Source organism: Aedes aegypti, chromosome 1 (assembly GCF_002204515.2).
Source record: "Aedes aegypti strain LVP_AGWG chromosome 1, AaegL5.0 Primary Assembly, whole genome shotgun sequence".
Lineage (NCBI taxonomy): Eukaryota > Metazoa > Arthropoda > Insecta > Diptera > Culicidae > Aedes > Aedes aegypti.
The window spans coordinates 280,671,628-280,687,277 of NC_035107.1; the positions used below are offsets into that span (position 1 = coordinate 280,671,628).

Below are 15,650 nucleotides of genomic sequence, written 5' to 3' on the forward strand. Positions count from 1 at the left end.
TCTTCTTCTTCTTTTCTTGACACTACGTCCTCACTGGGGCAAAACATGCTTCTCAGCTTAGTGTTCTTATGAACATTTCCACAGTTATTACCTGTGAGCTTTCTTTGCTAATGTTTCCATTTTCGCTCTATGCTCAGGGAAGTCAAAGAAATTTCCACTACGAAAAGATCCTAGACCAATCGAAATTCGAAACCAGACACCTTCAGCATGGCTTTGCTTTGTTGCTGTGAACTCTAACCACTCGGCTAAGGAAGGCCTCTATGCGATTTCTGATACCCTAAAATGGTCTTCTACGGAATTGCAAAAAATGTTGTAACTCGTAGCAGAAATCGGTTTTTACAGCACTCGCCGTAATTATGCCCGTAACTAAATTATCATCGTAAAAAGCTGTCGCCCATAGAACTTTTCAAAAACATTTTCCAATAGATCCTTTAGAGTTTTCAAAATAAATGTCCGATAGATATCTGAGTTACTCATTAAAAAATTTCTCTAGAATTATTTCTTTTGATAATCACCTCTTAGAAGCATTGGAGCATTTCGTGAGGAATCTTTGAAGAATCTTCACGAAATACTCCACCAAATATTCGTACCAAAATAATTATGGATAATGTGCTTGGGTTCATTTGAAAAATTTGTACTTCAAATTCTTCAGAAGTTCCTTGAAATTCAATCTTTTTGTATATATCATGGGGTTAATAGGAATTTATTCGGTGTTTTCTCTAAAATTTTTATTAGGAACTAGTGAAATGAAAAAACGCCATGAAACGTACTGTGCAAAATGGAAGTTCCGTTCACTCCAGTTTTTTCAACTTTCCCGTTAAATATCCTTTACTTTTTATATGCACAAACACGTCGGAACACCTCAGGAACATAACTATGTAAGAATTTTCAAAATCCGATAGCCCGTTTTCAAGCCATTTCGTGACATACAAACACCATTCCATTTTTATTTATATAGATTATATAAAATTCCACAACGAATCAGCTGCGAAATATTTCGAAGTTTTTTCCAGATATTCCTGAGAAATCCCTTGCTTTAATTCTTTTTTTCAAGGATTCTACCATGGATATTAGAAGATAACAAATAACTCGGGTTATCCTTTTGTGTGTTAAACTTAAGGTGAACTTGCATCGGAGCCAAACCTCAAATTTTCAAGAGCACAAATCTAGAGAACCTGACAACGGTTCGTGCTGAAAATCTAATCGATTGGTCACCACCAGCGAGTGACCAGTGAGTAGCTTTTTCAGCACAAACGGTTGTATGGTTCTCGAGATTTGTGCTCTTGAAAATTCGAGGTTTGGCTTCGATGCATCTTCACGTTAAAATAACTTTTGTTATAGATTTTCGAACAAAAAATCTAAAACGAAATCTTTGCAAAATCTTTGAGATATTCAATTGAGAAAACCAATAGGGATTGCAATAGGCAATCTTTCGAGAAATCGTTTAAAATTGGCATAGACGAGATACCTGGTACGAGTTATATTAACGCTTGGAAACAGGACAATCACCGGAGGAGTAATATTCAGAATTAAGCATGGGAAAATTCACTCACTTACCCGAACGCTACCGATAAAAATAGCAAAGTATCTGCTATAGCATTGGGCGATTTTGATTCGATGTTTCGAAAATCGATGTTTTCATTCCGATTAATCGATTTTTTGAATCGATGTTTGGAGCACCTAAAATCGGGTGAATCGATTTTCTTCATTCGATTTTTTGATTCGATTCATTTTGTTGAAATCTTTATATATTTCTTAATAAGTTTGTGGAAAAGAAACCATATTTTGAACTAATCTTAAAGTAGTTAAGGTGATTATAAAACGAAGCCAAATTTTTAATTTTCAATAGCACAAGACTGGAGAATCTGTTAACAGTTCGCGTTGAAAATCAATCAAATTGCTTGCTTGCTGGTGGTGACCAATGGGATACATTTTCAACACGGAGCGCTGTTTGGTTCTCAAGTCTTGTGCTCTTGAAAATTTGAAGTGTGGTTTCGTTTTATAATCACCTTAATCTGTTCCATTGATTTTCAAAACTAATTTTATTGAAAGATGTGGAAATCGAATGCAAATGCATTTGATCTCGTTTCAAGCTTCATAAATGTAAATTTCCATCCGATTCGAATCGATTCGAAAACATCGATTCAAAGGATTCGATTTAATCGGTGAATCGATTCAGCACTTCAAAAGTGAATCGATGCAGTAACATCGATGTTGTGGACAAATTTGCCCAACGCTAATCTGCTACCACGAAAGTTCAGTGACAGCCGAACGTTTCTAGGGTGAGCGCATTCCAGACGGCAACTTCGCTCTTGACTGCGTGTGGAAGTGAGCAGAAAGAGAAAGGCAATAATCGAGTGAGAGTTTCCCATGCCTGTTCAGAATTCGAGCTGTAATCGTATGAATCATGTAGAACACGAACGATAGTTTGAACCACGACTAAAATAATAGAAATTCACCAAGGAACCAATTGACGGAGCTCGGGAGTAGTTTACCATATCCAGTGTATAATTTCAAGAATTCCACGGCACTGACCACGTCCTTACGGTTATCGGCGAAGGGAAGGCATTTTAGAGTAACATCAATTGTTACTGAAGGCCGAGTATACCTCTGCATCTTCATGACTTTTGCCTTTGACTGTATAACGGTACGTAATGGTTTACAAACATGGCAAATAACTAAAGATACAAGATTGTGTTGCTTGTAGCAGTTAACTGTCCTAGTCTAGAACATGATTTTAAAGTTCAAAAGGATTATCGATGGAAGCATTAAAATCTCGCGAAACATTACTAAAGGACCTATGTACAAATGATAGATTCTCTCCTCTCTCGCTCTCTCGCTCTCTAGCTCTCTTTCGATTATAACAATGGAATACTAAAGCTTTAGGGAAGTTTTTCACTACAGATCGAATGGCAATTAGCTTGACTAGCGTTTCATACAAAAAACGCATCAGAAGAGGTTAATGTGACTCAGTTATTGATCAAAGAGAAAGTATACAAAGAGAGCCTCTCATTTGTACATAGGTCCTTTAGTAATATTTGACAAGAAATATGTGACAATCATACAAATAGCTTCTTAAACGTTGTACACAATTGAGTTAGGCTATGATGCGGAGTAGTTCATAGATAGCATACTGTAAACTGTCATGATATTAAATTTACCACTCTTATTTCTGCTGCTTATGGAAAATTATTTTGCAAGGAATAGCTATCCATTCGAAAGTCAGAGATGAAAAGACATGACAATTTCCATTGCCGGCTACGCCCATTTCGTCTACTTTAATAGAGGTCAACGGCTCATCGACGCCTTCATAGATGTTAAGGCGTTGAATTAACCATGAGTCTACCAAATATATTTGCAAAATTCTAACAGGGAACAGATCTTTCTAAAATTCTAAAGAATACCTTGTAGGAGAAACACCTGGGAAGAAAACTCGACAATTCGTCAAATATATTCCCAGAATTTCGTTGAAGTTCTATCTAGGAATAGTTTCCAAAGATTTAAATGATATCCTCATGTACTGTTGCGGTGATTCAATCATATAACTTATGTCTAATTAAATAATATTATATTTACTCACAATTTACAGTTTTCTTCCCCAATAAACTTTAGCTTTCAAACTATTAGACATCTCAACACTTCCAGTGCAATACATAATTCTAACCGCATTTTTATTCATTTGTGTTGGCGTGATCAAACGATAGGCACGGTGCACCAATTACCGTTATTATCAAATAAAATATACCATTCAAACGGCAGTCAGCAGTTGATTCCTGACGTTGTTCTGCATCTCTGGGCCGATTTTAAAAAAAATCCTTAGTCAGAATTTTGAGTTACGCCCTTTTGAAGTTTATATGATAGAAATCACACGAAATATGCCACTTTAACTTGTTTGAACAAAGAGATTTTAATAAAATTTTGTAGTTTTAATTTTTTATATGGCTTAAGATATTGAAAACCACATTTTTCTAAAATTATTCCCGGCCGACATTTGAAAAGGGCCAATGCTATGTTTAGGTATTACTAATAAGCCAATACACGAAAAATGATATCTATCAAATTAACGCCTTATAGTGATTTTAGGAAATTGTCCAAAGCATTCAAATTTGTATGAAAAATTCTTGGATAGGATATGCAGATACGCCCTTTTGAAATGTATGGAAAGAATATGGAATATGGCATATGGTGGATTCTGCTCCATCTGTAATCAACGGTTAGCTAGGTGCATACATAATCATTACACTTTTGCGGTTGTTCTTATTTCATTCAATTTGACAAGTTGCATAGAAGGAATGATTCAAATTGTATTCAAATGTAACGCAGAATTTTCCAATTTGAGACCCCCTTTCCTCCCCCACGTTACAGCTTTTGTTTGGAAAATGTATGATCCGTAACACTACCGAACCTCCTCGTTACGTAATATTTGAACGGGTAATATTTGAACGATTCCAAATTTACACGTACACATGTTGTCTATAATGACATTGAAAACGGACCAAAGTATAATTGAAATATACACATTTAAATATAGCTGAACAATGACTGTATCAAAGTTGACCGAACCACTCGAACATCACTTATCTTTATCTATATTATATATTCATACATACATACTTCTATTCTAATCTGTTCTATTCTTTTCAATTATACTCTACTTAAATTTATTCTACTCTGATCAACCCTACTTGTTCTTATACATATTTTTACAAATGGACACTGTAAAAATTAACAACTGCGATTTGAACGGTACTCTTTCGATATTTGTACGGCTTTTTAGCGCTCCCAGCTCTTTAAAAAAATGCTATGCACAGATTCTGACTCCTAATGCGTGCTTCTCATATGATTCGTAAAAATGAAGATTTGAATTATTATTTCACAGTAAGTCCAAATAAGGGTTTTAACTTATATATCTAATCTAATCTTATCTAAGCGCTTGCACAGCCAATATTGAAAAGCATCCTGGAAATACCTTTATTATTTAAGATATTTTCTTGTCAGTATTAATATTTGCAGAATATGGGGCCAGGCCCACTGTGCAGACTTTAGGGTTGAAGGCAATTGAAAAAATCATGACGATTAGGTTATTCACGCATGAATAAACCGATAGACAAAAAAATTCAATTCAAGAAAGAAGAAACGGGGACAACCGTACCAACCGTTTCAATTCAGGGTTAGAGGTAAAATCGGTTGCTAAGAAAGTTAATGCACACTCCATTGTTGTTCTCCTGGGATGGGATAAAGGCATTTCTTCCTAATGTCCTGGCTCTAGAGCCTTGGTTTAAGCGCCTTTGCCCGCTCTCTGAAACGAGAAGAAAATTTATTTTTCCCCAAACCCGCTATATAGGAACCCGCTGTACAGGAACTGTTTCCCATGAATTCATTTTGTGCGCAATTTGAACAAAAACTATAATATTGAGTATTTAAAACGATCTCACCAGAAGTAGTGTACCAACGTTTGTTGTTTTTGTACTCCTGGATTTGCATTCCGCTGTTCCCAGCAATGCTTGCATGTTGCATTTTCACAATCAACGGTAGCTTCTTGTGGTCAGCAAATACAGCTTTTTTCGTTTCTTGTAGCCTTGTGTTGTGTTTGTGTTGTGGGTTTCAACTTATATATGATAGTTTTTATGTTTTTTAACGAACTTAAGCATTTTATATTAAATGCTTTTCATTTGAGCTGGATCTTCGTTTTAAAGGTAATTTGAACAAGTTTGTCGAGAGCTGGGAAGAGCAGAGTCTGACAAAATCTTCGAAATATCATATCACCATGTTTAACGTAAAAGACATCTGCAATGCAACTGGTCGAAGACTAGGCTGACATAATGAGCTGGCGTCGGAGTCTGTGCATAGCGCTGTTTCACAGACCTGTCAGCGCTATAAAGTCGAACAAACATCGAAAGTGTATCGTTCAATTCTTTTGCGCGCAGTTGTTGATTACAACATTGGCAGTTGTGAAAATATGTATAATAACAAGTAGGGTGGATCAGAATAGAATAAATTTAAGTAGAGTAGAATTGAATAGAATAGAACAGATTAGAATAGAAAAGAATTAAATAGAATTGAAAAGAATATAGAATTATGTAGATACAGATATGTTATGTTCGAAGGTTGCGATCAACTTTGATGTTCAGCTATATTGATGTGTATATATTTCAATTATACTTTGGCCCTTTTATAATGTCAATCTAGACAATATGTGTACGTGTAAATTTTGTGCAACTTGCTGAATTGAATGAAATAAGAACAACCGCAGAGGTGTAATGATTATGTATGCACCTAACCGTTGATCATAGATGGAACGGAATTCACCATGCAATATTCTTTCCATACACTTCCAAAGGGCGTATCTGCATATCCTGTCCAAGAATTATTCATTTATATTTGAATGCTTTGGACAATTTCCTAAAATCACTATCAGGCGTTAGTTTGTTAGATATAATTTTTCGTGTATTGGTTGATAAGTAATAACTAAACATAGCATTGGCCCTTTTCAAATGTTGATCTAATTTTTATTATGAAAATGTGGTTTTCAATATCTAAAACCAGATAAAAAAACATTTTTTTTGTATAATCTCTTTGATTAAACAAGTTAAAATGGCATATTTTAAGTGATTTCTATCATATCAACTTCAAAAGGGCGTAACTCAAAATTCTGATTAAGGATTTTTTTCAAAATCGATCCAGAGGTGCAGAACAACGTTAGGAATCAACTGCTGACTGCCGTTTGAATGGTATATTTTATTTGATAATAACGGTAATTGGAGCACCGTGATAGGGTTACCAGTTGTGTAACCGCGCCAACATGCACCTTCCAAAACTAGGAAATATTCGTTGGATATTGTTAGCTGTTGAGAATATGTTTAGAAATTTACTAGTTTTCTAAAGAGATTTCATGAGATATTGTTATCTGCCAAGAATATTTTGAGATACTCGTATAAGTGTCCTAATTAGAATTCGTAAAAATATGAGCTCTCTGAAAACCTTCGATTAAAAATCTCTTTGAAAAAAATCCTGCTGCTGAAAAAATATCTCAACCACAAAATGTCGTTATGTCCGTAGATTTTTTTTCTCTGTTTCTGTTTGGGATGACACTGCGACTAGTTTCTTTGATCTTTTATGGTATTCCCGTGTCCTTTGTTTAGTGAATGTCGTTCTACTCCATTACTATTGAGAAGTAATGAAGTAGTCGGTTTTTTGTACAATTATCATTCTTTACCATATTGCATAGAGCCTCTTTAGAAAAAGATACCGTAAAACGGGGTAACTTTGATAATGCGGGAAACTTTGATAGTGCGGGACACACCACATACAAAACGAAATAAGATAATATCTGTTTATCAGTTAAGCAAAACGAATGCAAAAGTAAAGAATATTAGTATGACACTCCATGTAAGAGCTGTATTCATTTGAATCGAGAACATTTGAGACTTTATATGCGAATATTTAAAATTGATACTATTTTGACATTTCCGAAACTCTTACAAACAATCTGTTTTACGATCACTATTTGATGTAGTTTTGCATAGTTCGTCACTTATATTTGACAGCCTAGTTATAACAGATCATAAATTTAGTCTCGAATCTCTTATCGAAAACCATTTTTACAAACTGGGACCATTTTTGTAATCTAAGTCAGAAATTTCCATATAGCGTTAAACGTCAAGACCTGTTCATATTTGAAAAAAATGTCTGGAAATCTTCCGGTCATGCATTATTCTGAATTCTCATGCTAAGAACAATGTCTGGTAGAATTTTCAGCTCATTTGATAAGGATTTCACTATGCTTTAAGTTGAAAATGTGTTAAGGCTTATTTTAAGGTTTAAAAAATCATAACTCAATACTCATAAATCAAAATCACTTGCTATTACCACCTTTTGAAAGCTAATTTTATTCTGTAAAAGTTTTCGAACTCGCTAATAATATTAAATTAAGCTTAAACACCGTTTGATCGAGAATTGTTCTCCACAGTACCCAGAAATCACGTTTTTCTGAATATGTGTGCTATAAAAACACACATTGGCATTATTTTTCCAGGCCCTAGTCAACGGGAAACAAACATAATAAATCTATGAAATCATTAACCATTAACAGCTTACATGTTGCTTTCCAGCTTTTTACGCTAGCCATACTAAAAAATCTTTGACAGAAGCTGACTATCACCACTGAACTGAAACTCGAAAATAAATCCTTAGTAACCCATCACTCACTGAAATAATTTTCGTTGCTTTTCTGTCACTCAAACTTAAATTTAATTCCGATTTGCATAGATAATGCTTTAATCGCTTAAGGCTAAGTAGCCCGTCATTCGTTTTGGCAACAATGATGACTTTTTAGCTTGCATTTCAAAGTGATAAAACTCAGTCTTGATAGTTTTTATTGACTTGAAAAAGTATCACTGCACGCGCTTACATGCATACAGTATGCTGATACTTTTTCAGCTGTGTCAGTGCAAAACCAACTGATTTTCTTTAATTCGAAATCGTTAGATGAATTAGCAACTATCATCAACGACGCGTACAAATTTCAATGACGGCCTACTTCGCCTTAATAGTCATTCTCTTTTGTTTTTTAGTAGGTTTCATTTAGATTGTGGCGGTACATTAACCGAACTGCATTCGCGTTAATTCGAAGAGTCCGAACGGAGTTATAACGGCCGTCTTTGAAATATCCGCCTCTTCAACCGGAATCTGATGGTACGCCCTCTCCAGATCAAGTGAGATCCATTGACTGTTCTTTTTCTGCACACAGTATGGAGCGATGCACGAGTTCACTATCTGACGTTTGAGCGGTGCCGTGTTATTTAAGTGACCATGGTAACGAGTGAATTCGGCACCGCTCAAACGTCAAAATAGTGAACTCGTGCATCGGTCCATAGAGGGTTGGCCCAACTGCTGCTGGAAGGGCGACGTATTCCTAACTCGCTCATAACATGGAACTCTTTCTTGGCAACTTCCAGCTTGTCCGGTGCTAGCCAACGGCACTTGCTTGCTGTTGGCGGCCCTCTTGTTTGAATGTGGTGCGTAACGTCATGGTTAATCGTCGTTTTGATACTTGTCGGAAGCGTGACGTCACGGAACTCATTGAAAATACATGTTAGTAAGCTTAGAATGATGATTGTATTTGTAACTGTTAATTTAGATAGTTAAGCTAAGGGTCGGTTATAGTATGTAACTTTTTAGATAAACAGAAGTAAAGCACGAATGCATCCATCCCATCTTCAAGTGCTCCCCACAAGCACAACTCTTCATTCTGGCACTTTAGAACGTCCTTCACACAAGAAATCTGCCTCGACCGAGTTGGCAGAACGCGCCCATACCCCTTTCTGAACCAGACGACAGGGCCAATAACGAATAAGATTATTTCCGCAAATTCAAACAAAATTTTCGTTTGATTGACAGAAAGGAAACCAATGAGATTTGACGGTTCGTCAAGGCATGCTGAGGATATTTTCCAAAGTTTCAGTTCAGTGCTGATAGTCAGCATCTGTCAAATATTTTATAGCATATTATTTTTATGGCGAGCGTGAAAAGCTGGATAGGAAATAAATTACAAAAAATGCACAAAGATCGAACAACCCATCCCAACCTGATGATAGTTAAATCGTGCATGACACATGTACCGTCGAATAAATGAATTGAACAAGTTAGCATTGCTTTTTCTTTCCGAGTAATGGTTGTTTTGATCGTATTTCACTGACTATTCAGAACGATTTGAAAACAATCATGATCATCGAGTGTGAAAAAGCAATGCTAACGTGTTCATTTTTTACATTCCTTGGAGCTCATGGTGATGTTCTTGGATTTACGAATGTGCTTCCTAATTGTCTATTTTTTACAATTTATTTTCGTAAGATGAAAGGTATCTTTAAACGGGATAGAGTTTTAGAAATACATAGTCATCATGTTCTGGAAATTCAAAATCCGAAATTTTCATACAGGTATGTTTTTCAGGGAGCACACTCCCTAAAAATAGTGATTTTTAAGAACCTTGAAGCACAAACCTCAAACAAACTATGTTTAAACTTGCTCCAACCATAAAACCGTGTTCGACAAAAGTTTGTACAATTGAATAAACTACTATGTAGAGGTGATTTCGATAAGTTTTAATGCTTCGTTCAATAGTTACGATATTTCAAAGCTTAAAATAGTTCAAAAACACATAATTAATTTGAAGCACATCTAAAATTTCTCCAAATTGACTGAAATTTTGACCAGAAGTTCATTTTGACATGAAAAATCAAAATATTGGTTGACTGAGGAACTTCCCGATACTTGAATAGGTCTAGCTTAGAGGTATGCAACGCCCTATAAATGTTCTGTACATTATTCAATTTTGTTTGATTTATACTCTATTATCAAAGTTACCCCAAAACAGAAATCTAACTTTCGATTGTATGAAAAATAGTATATCTATTCAGAATAAATATTTTGACAATCTATCAAGTGCAATCGATAGCTAGGATGTCAGTACTTGTTTTGAAAATACAAATTGTAATTCTTTGAAACAGAATGCATAAATATTGAAGTCTTCTTCGAAAAAACTATCAAAGTTACCCCGTTTTACGGTACTCGAACAACTCTTCTAGTTGAAGGCTAAGTAGCCCGTCATTCGTTTTGGCAACAATGATTAGTTTTCAGCTTGCATTTCAAAGTGATAAAAGTCAGTCTTGATAGTTTATATTGACTTGAAAAAGTATCACTGTATGCGCCAACATGCATAAAGTATGCTGATATTTTTCAGTTGTGTCAGTGCAAAACCAACAGATTTTCTTTGATTTGAAATCGTGAGATGAATTAGCAACAATCATCAACGACGCGTACAAATTTCAATGACGGCCTACTTCGCCTTAAGAATCTGAGTCGATATTGAATTCCTTGGGGGACCGACGTGTAGCCATAACCCACGTTAATTTCTAAGGCTACAGAATTTGTATCGCTTTCCGATGTTCACTCTTCGGAACAATACATTGATAAGGGTATGTTATAAAAAAATAAGCGATTTGGTGCATCCGTCTTTGAGTAATGAGCATTTTGGTTTCTGGTACCACTCTGGCCAAACAATAGATCTGGATCGTATAGTCGCGTTTTCTTTTTAGCACTGATACTGGGCAACTCTCCCTCGTTCGCGTTCTGATTTCCGATGTAAATAACTAACGTGTTATTTAATTTTAGTTTGGAAACGAAGTAAAACTCGAATAATTAACTGACTCAATGAAGTCACCGGTTGGTATCAACGCAAAATGAATTAATATGGGCACAGAAAGAAAGCACACAGTGAACTAGATAGGTTGGTATTCAACAATCACGCTGATTGCTTCCACGCACACTTTTACGAGAAAAAAAGCGGTCGCAGTTCAGTGATGATTGATTGTACATGGTACACACACAATTTCATTACTCGTTCACTGAAAAAGTAATGAATGAATGAATTGGTGTGTGATGGAACTGAAATATATAAAAAATGTACAGAATTGTTTGAAGGTGGGAGCGAAAAATCATTTTTTTCTCGTGGCCCACCAGGAACTGTCTGTGGAAACCACAGTTTGGGAATCTACGGTCTAACTATAAGGAAAATCTGGAATTAATAAATAAGACTCATGGGAGTTATATACACTCTTCTAGGCGCTGATTGGATCATTACCAGTGTGGAGGACATCATCAACGCCTTATACGATCTAGTGGAACTATTATTTATAAGTTTATGTGGAGATTCTTCTAATGCTGCACCTATACTCACAAAGCATGGTTGGATACTAAGGGGTGCGGACTCGAACATTTAAGGAGATTATAGAACGAAGCCACACCTCAAATTTTCAAGAGCACTAGATTTGAGAACCAAACAGCACTTCGCGTTGAAAATTTATCCCATTGGTCACCACCAGCAAGCAAGCAATTTGATTGATTTTTAATGCGAACTGTTGTCAGATTCTCCAGTCTTGTGCACTTGAAAATTCAAAGTTTGGCTTCGTTTTATAATCATCTTAAACCATTCAAATTGAACACAATATTTTCCACGAGTACTAACCGTTACATTTCTAGGCATTTATACGAATATTTTAGATTGAAAGCAGCCTGGCTGCCTGTTGATTTTCAATTCGCATCCCCCAGGTTGGATATACTGTCAAACAGCAAACAATTAGAGCCTTGGTAGATCTAGTAGATCATCTGACCTGAACTCTCGATATATGATAAGTTATAATGAATTAATACATAGATAGATTTGAGAAACATGGAAATGTAGATTATGAATCCAGTTTCAAGTCTTCTAATAGCAAAACTTTTCCATATGTTTTGGATATTTGAACTTGGGTTATAACTAAATTGTTTGTCTTTATTTTTGCTGCAGATATAACAACTGAAGGCACAACTTTGCCGAAAAAAATGTACCCATCTACCTACCTATCCTAGAAACTATCCAAGATACAATACAGTCAAATATAAGGAATGGTTTAATATGATCCATCGATCCTAAAAGGGTTATTTACAGTTAAGCGATTGTCAACAAACACGCAGCAACAAAGACATTGTCTCTACGCTAACATTAAAATGGGTACTTTCCTCGTACCCATTTTTATAGCCAGTATGAAGTTGTCAGAAAAAGGGTATTTTTCTTTGAAATAAAAAAGGGTACTTTAGCCTCATTATGAAGTATCTTAACTGGTAACAATAATGGGTATATAGTACACATCATACTTTTCGAAGCAACATCGCCATTTTTGGATTTCAGTTTCTTGCCACTCGGGGGTAGCAGAAAATATTTAAGTAGAAATCACGATTCTTCGTCACGTAAGTGTTATAATTGAACATTTTCTAGTAAATTGATCTTAATTGAAATCGTTTTTCTCTTTACAGATTTTAAACAACGGCGAGGATAATTAGCTGCAGCGATTCCAGTGATGCTTGAGTAGTTTTACGGAGATACCATAATTTCGTTCGACATAGATTACCGGAGAGATCGATGGAAGCGGCTCGAAAAATCCGTATGAACAAATACAATAGGGAAACTTACAATGATATAATGTTGCATTGAAATTTATGTCATTAAATGTGGTAAATAAATGTGATACGTTGTAAAAACAATCTTTATTTTTTGCATTTTGTATTTTAAGAAACTTTTTTCATTCCTTAACCTCAATCTGTCCCATCGCTCATGAAGAAATGGGGTTTTAGTACCCACTTTCATTCTAGAGACCGAAAGTGATAAATACCCATTATTTGAAGTTCAAGGCGAATACTCTATAATGAGTAAACCGACTTTACTCTTTTAATGAGTTAAGCCACTTTACTTGGAAATGGGTACCATAGTACCCATTAATGGGTATTTTCATGTTAGCGTGTTCTCCTTTTCTTGTTGCAACAATTGTATTCTGAACACTTGAACAGAATATGACAATAATCGCTCACCATGTGCCTAGCAATTTTCTTGGCTTTGCATTGCAATTTTTGTGAACTTGCTCCGTGTTGGTAAACATTGTCACATTTTTGAACAGCATCCATTGAACAAATTCAATTTTGTGTTTGAAATAACTGATTAAAAACGGGTTGAACAAGTTGCAACAATTTAGCCTTCTGTGATTGTTATGACAATTTTTCTTTTGATTGTATCCCAATCCGCAAAAGTTGAGACAAACGTTTGTGAACACGTCTGCTTTGCTGTTTATTTTTCGTATGTTCGGGAGTTTGATTTTCTTTCTTACTATCTGTATCATAAAAATAATACAATTATTTAAACTGGAGAAAAATATACGAAGCTATCCATACCGCATCATTTGTTTTCACCAGGGAATGGGGAAATAATTGCAGAAGATGTACACACTATACAGAATTTACATAACATCAACTTTCCCACACTTCAATCATCAGCTTCTACCACATAAATACACCGGAGAAAACAGGAAACGAGAAAAAAAATACCAATTAAAACAATATCCTTTCTCATCACCTGTTTTTCCCTCAATTTTCTCTTCCCGCAGAACTTCCGCACTCGCCGCCGACCCTGTGGACCGAGCACACCAAGTACGACCCGGGGGACATCCTGCGGGCCAACTGTTCGACACCGCCCTCGAAGCCCGGGGCCAGCATCACTTTCCTGCTGAACACTATGACGGTGAGTTTTGCTGCGGTATCCTTCCCCCTTACATGGTCTTCCATCCGGCCTTCCGTCCTTCGAACCTCCTGGTTCACCGTGGTCTAAAGCTGGCCAAAAGTAAAAAAATGAAGTTTGCAAATTCTGTTATCGATATTATCATTTCGAATATTACACTATAATCCTAATTTAGTAAAACTTATTTAAGCTTTTATCAGAGTTTTTAGTGAGTGCAACCACTATGCGGTGTTGAGTGTCGTCTTCACACTTCGGAATGCGACACGAGATGTCCCCTCTAGATGATAGGCGAGGATGGGAGGAAGGATAGTTACTCGGTAGGGGTTCATTTGCAGTTACGCGCGGGTGATTAATAATGAAGTACTCTTGCTGCTTGCGCTTTCCTTGCTGGCGAGGGGGGATGGGATCTTTCTCTGTCCACCGGAATGTGCCCTAAGGAAACTCGCGATGGAAAACCGAACGAACTGGATCCTTCGGTCGGGAAAGAACCACACTCGGCACACGGTGGTAATCAACTAACCACCATGCTGATACTATGCCACTGAGCATCGGTAGTCATTACACTCCAGCGCTGAATCAGTATGCCCCCCTTAGGTGACTACTACGTGTATGCAAGGTTATTTATTAGAGTCATTAGCACCGGACATAATTCCTTTTTAATTAACACATGGACCCTTGTTGAGGCGAGAGGAAGTGAACGTAAGAAGCATGCGAGTAACGACATGAACTGGTCTTGTTACCCTTATTCCCGGACCTAGCGAGAGTGAATCTTGAGCACTTCGCAGGACGTGCTGTCCTGGCAAAGTTGCTTCTTTTGCGATTCGATTCGCTTTGCCTGGTGAAGACGACGAAGACGTCGTCGATGAAGAGATGCCAGATATACGTAAACTTCCGGAATTGAAGACTTTCCAAGTAACCATTAGCACGAATAAGTTGGCATCAAAAATGCACAAAAGCACTATAACAGCACTTCAAATGTCGACAAATGATAAAAAGATAGAAGATAGAATACAAAAGATAGCAACAAGCATCTGGAATCCAGAAGCTAGAAGCTAGAAGATAGAAACTAGAAGCAAGAAGCTAGAAAAAAGATAGAAGATAGAAGATAGAAGTCAGAAGTCAGAAGCTAGAAGATTGAAGCTAGAAGCAAGCAGCTATAAGCTAGGAGATAAAGGCTGAAAGCTAGAAGCTAAAAGAAAGAAACTAGAAGCTGAAAACTGAAAGCTAGAACTCAGAAGCTAGAAGCTAGAAGCTAAAAGATAAAAGCCAGAAGCTAGAAGATAGAAGCCAGAAGCTAAAAGCTATAAGATTAAAGCCAAAACCTGGAAGCTAGAAGATAACAGCCAGAAGCTAAAAGCTAGAATATAAAATCCAGAATCAAGAAGCTAGAAAAAAGAAGAGAGAATAAAGAAGATAGAAGTCAGAAATCAGAAGCTATAAGATTAAAGCCAAAACCTGGAAGCTAGAAGATAACAGCCAGAAGCTAAAAGCCAGAATCAAGAAGCTAGAAAAAAGAAGAGAGAAGAAAGAAGATAGAAGTCAGAAA

General features: G+C 36.3%; 1 protein-coding gene across 1 annotated transcript in view; it reads left to right on the forward strand.

Moving 5' to 3' along the window:
- LOC5564746 overlaps nt 1-15,650 on the forward strand; it is a 789,319-nt gene that overhangs the window by 353,019 nt on the left and 420,650 nt on the right. The window contains exon 5 of the mRNA XM_021837966.1: nt 13,974-14,107. Coding sequence (XP_021693658.1) covers nt 13,974-14,107 — 134 coding nt within the window. The remainder of the gene's footprint in view (nt 1-13,973; nt 14,108-15,650) is intronic.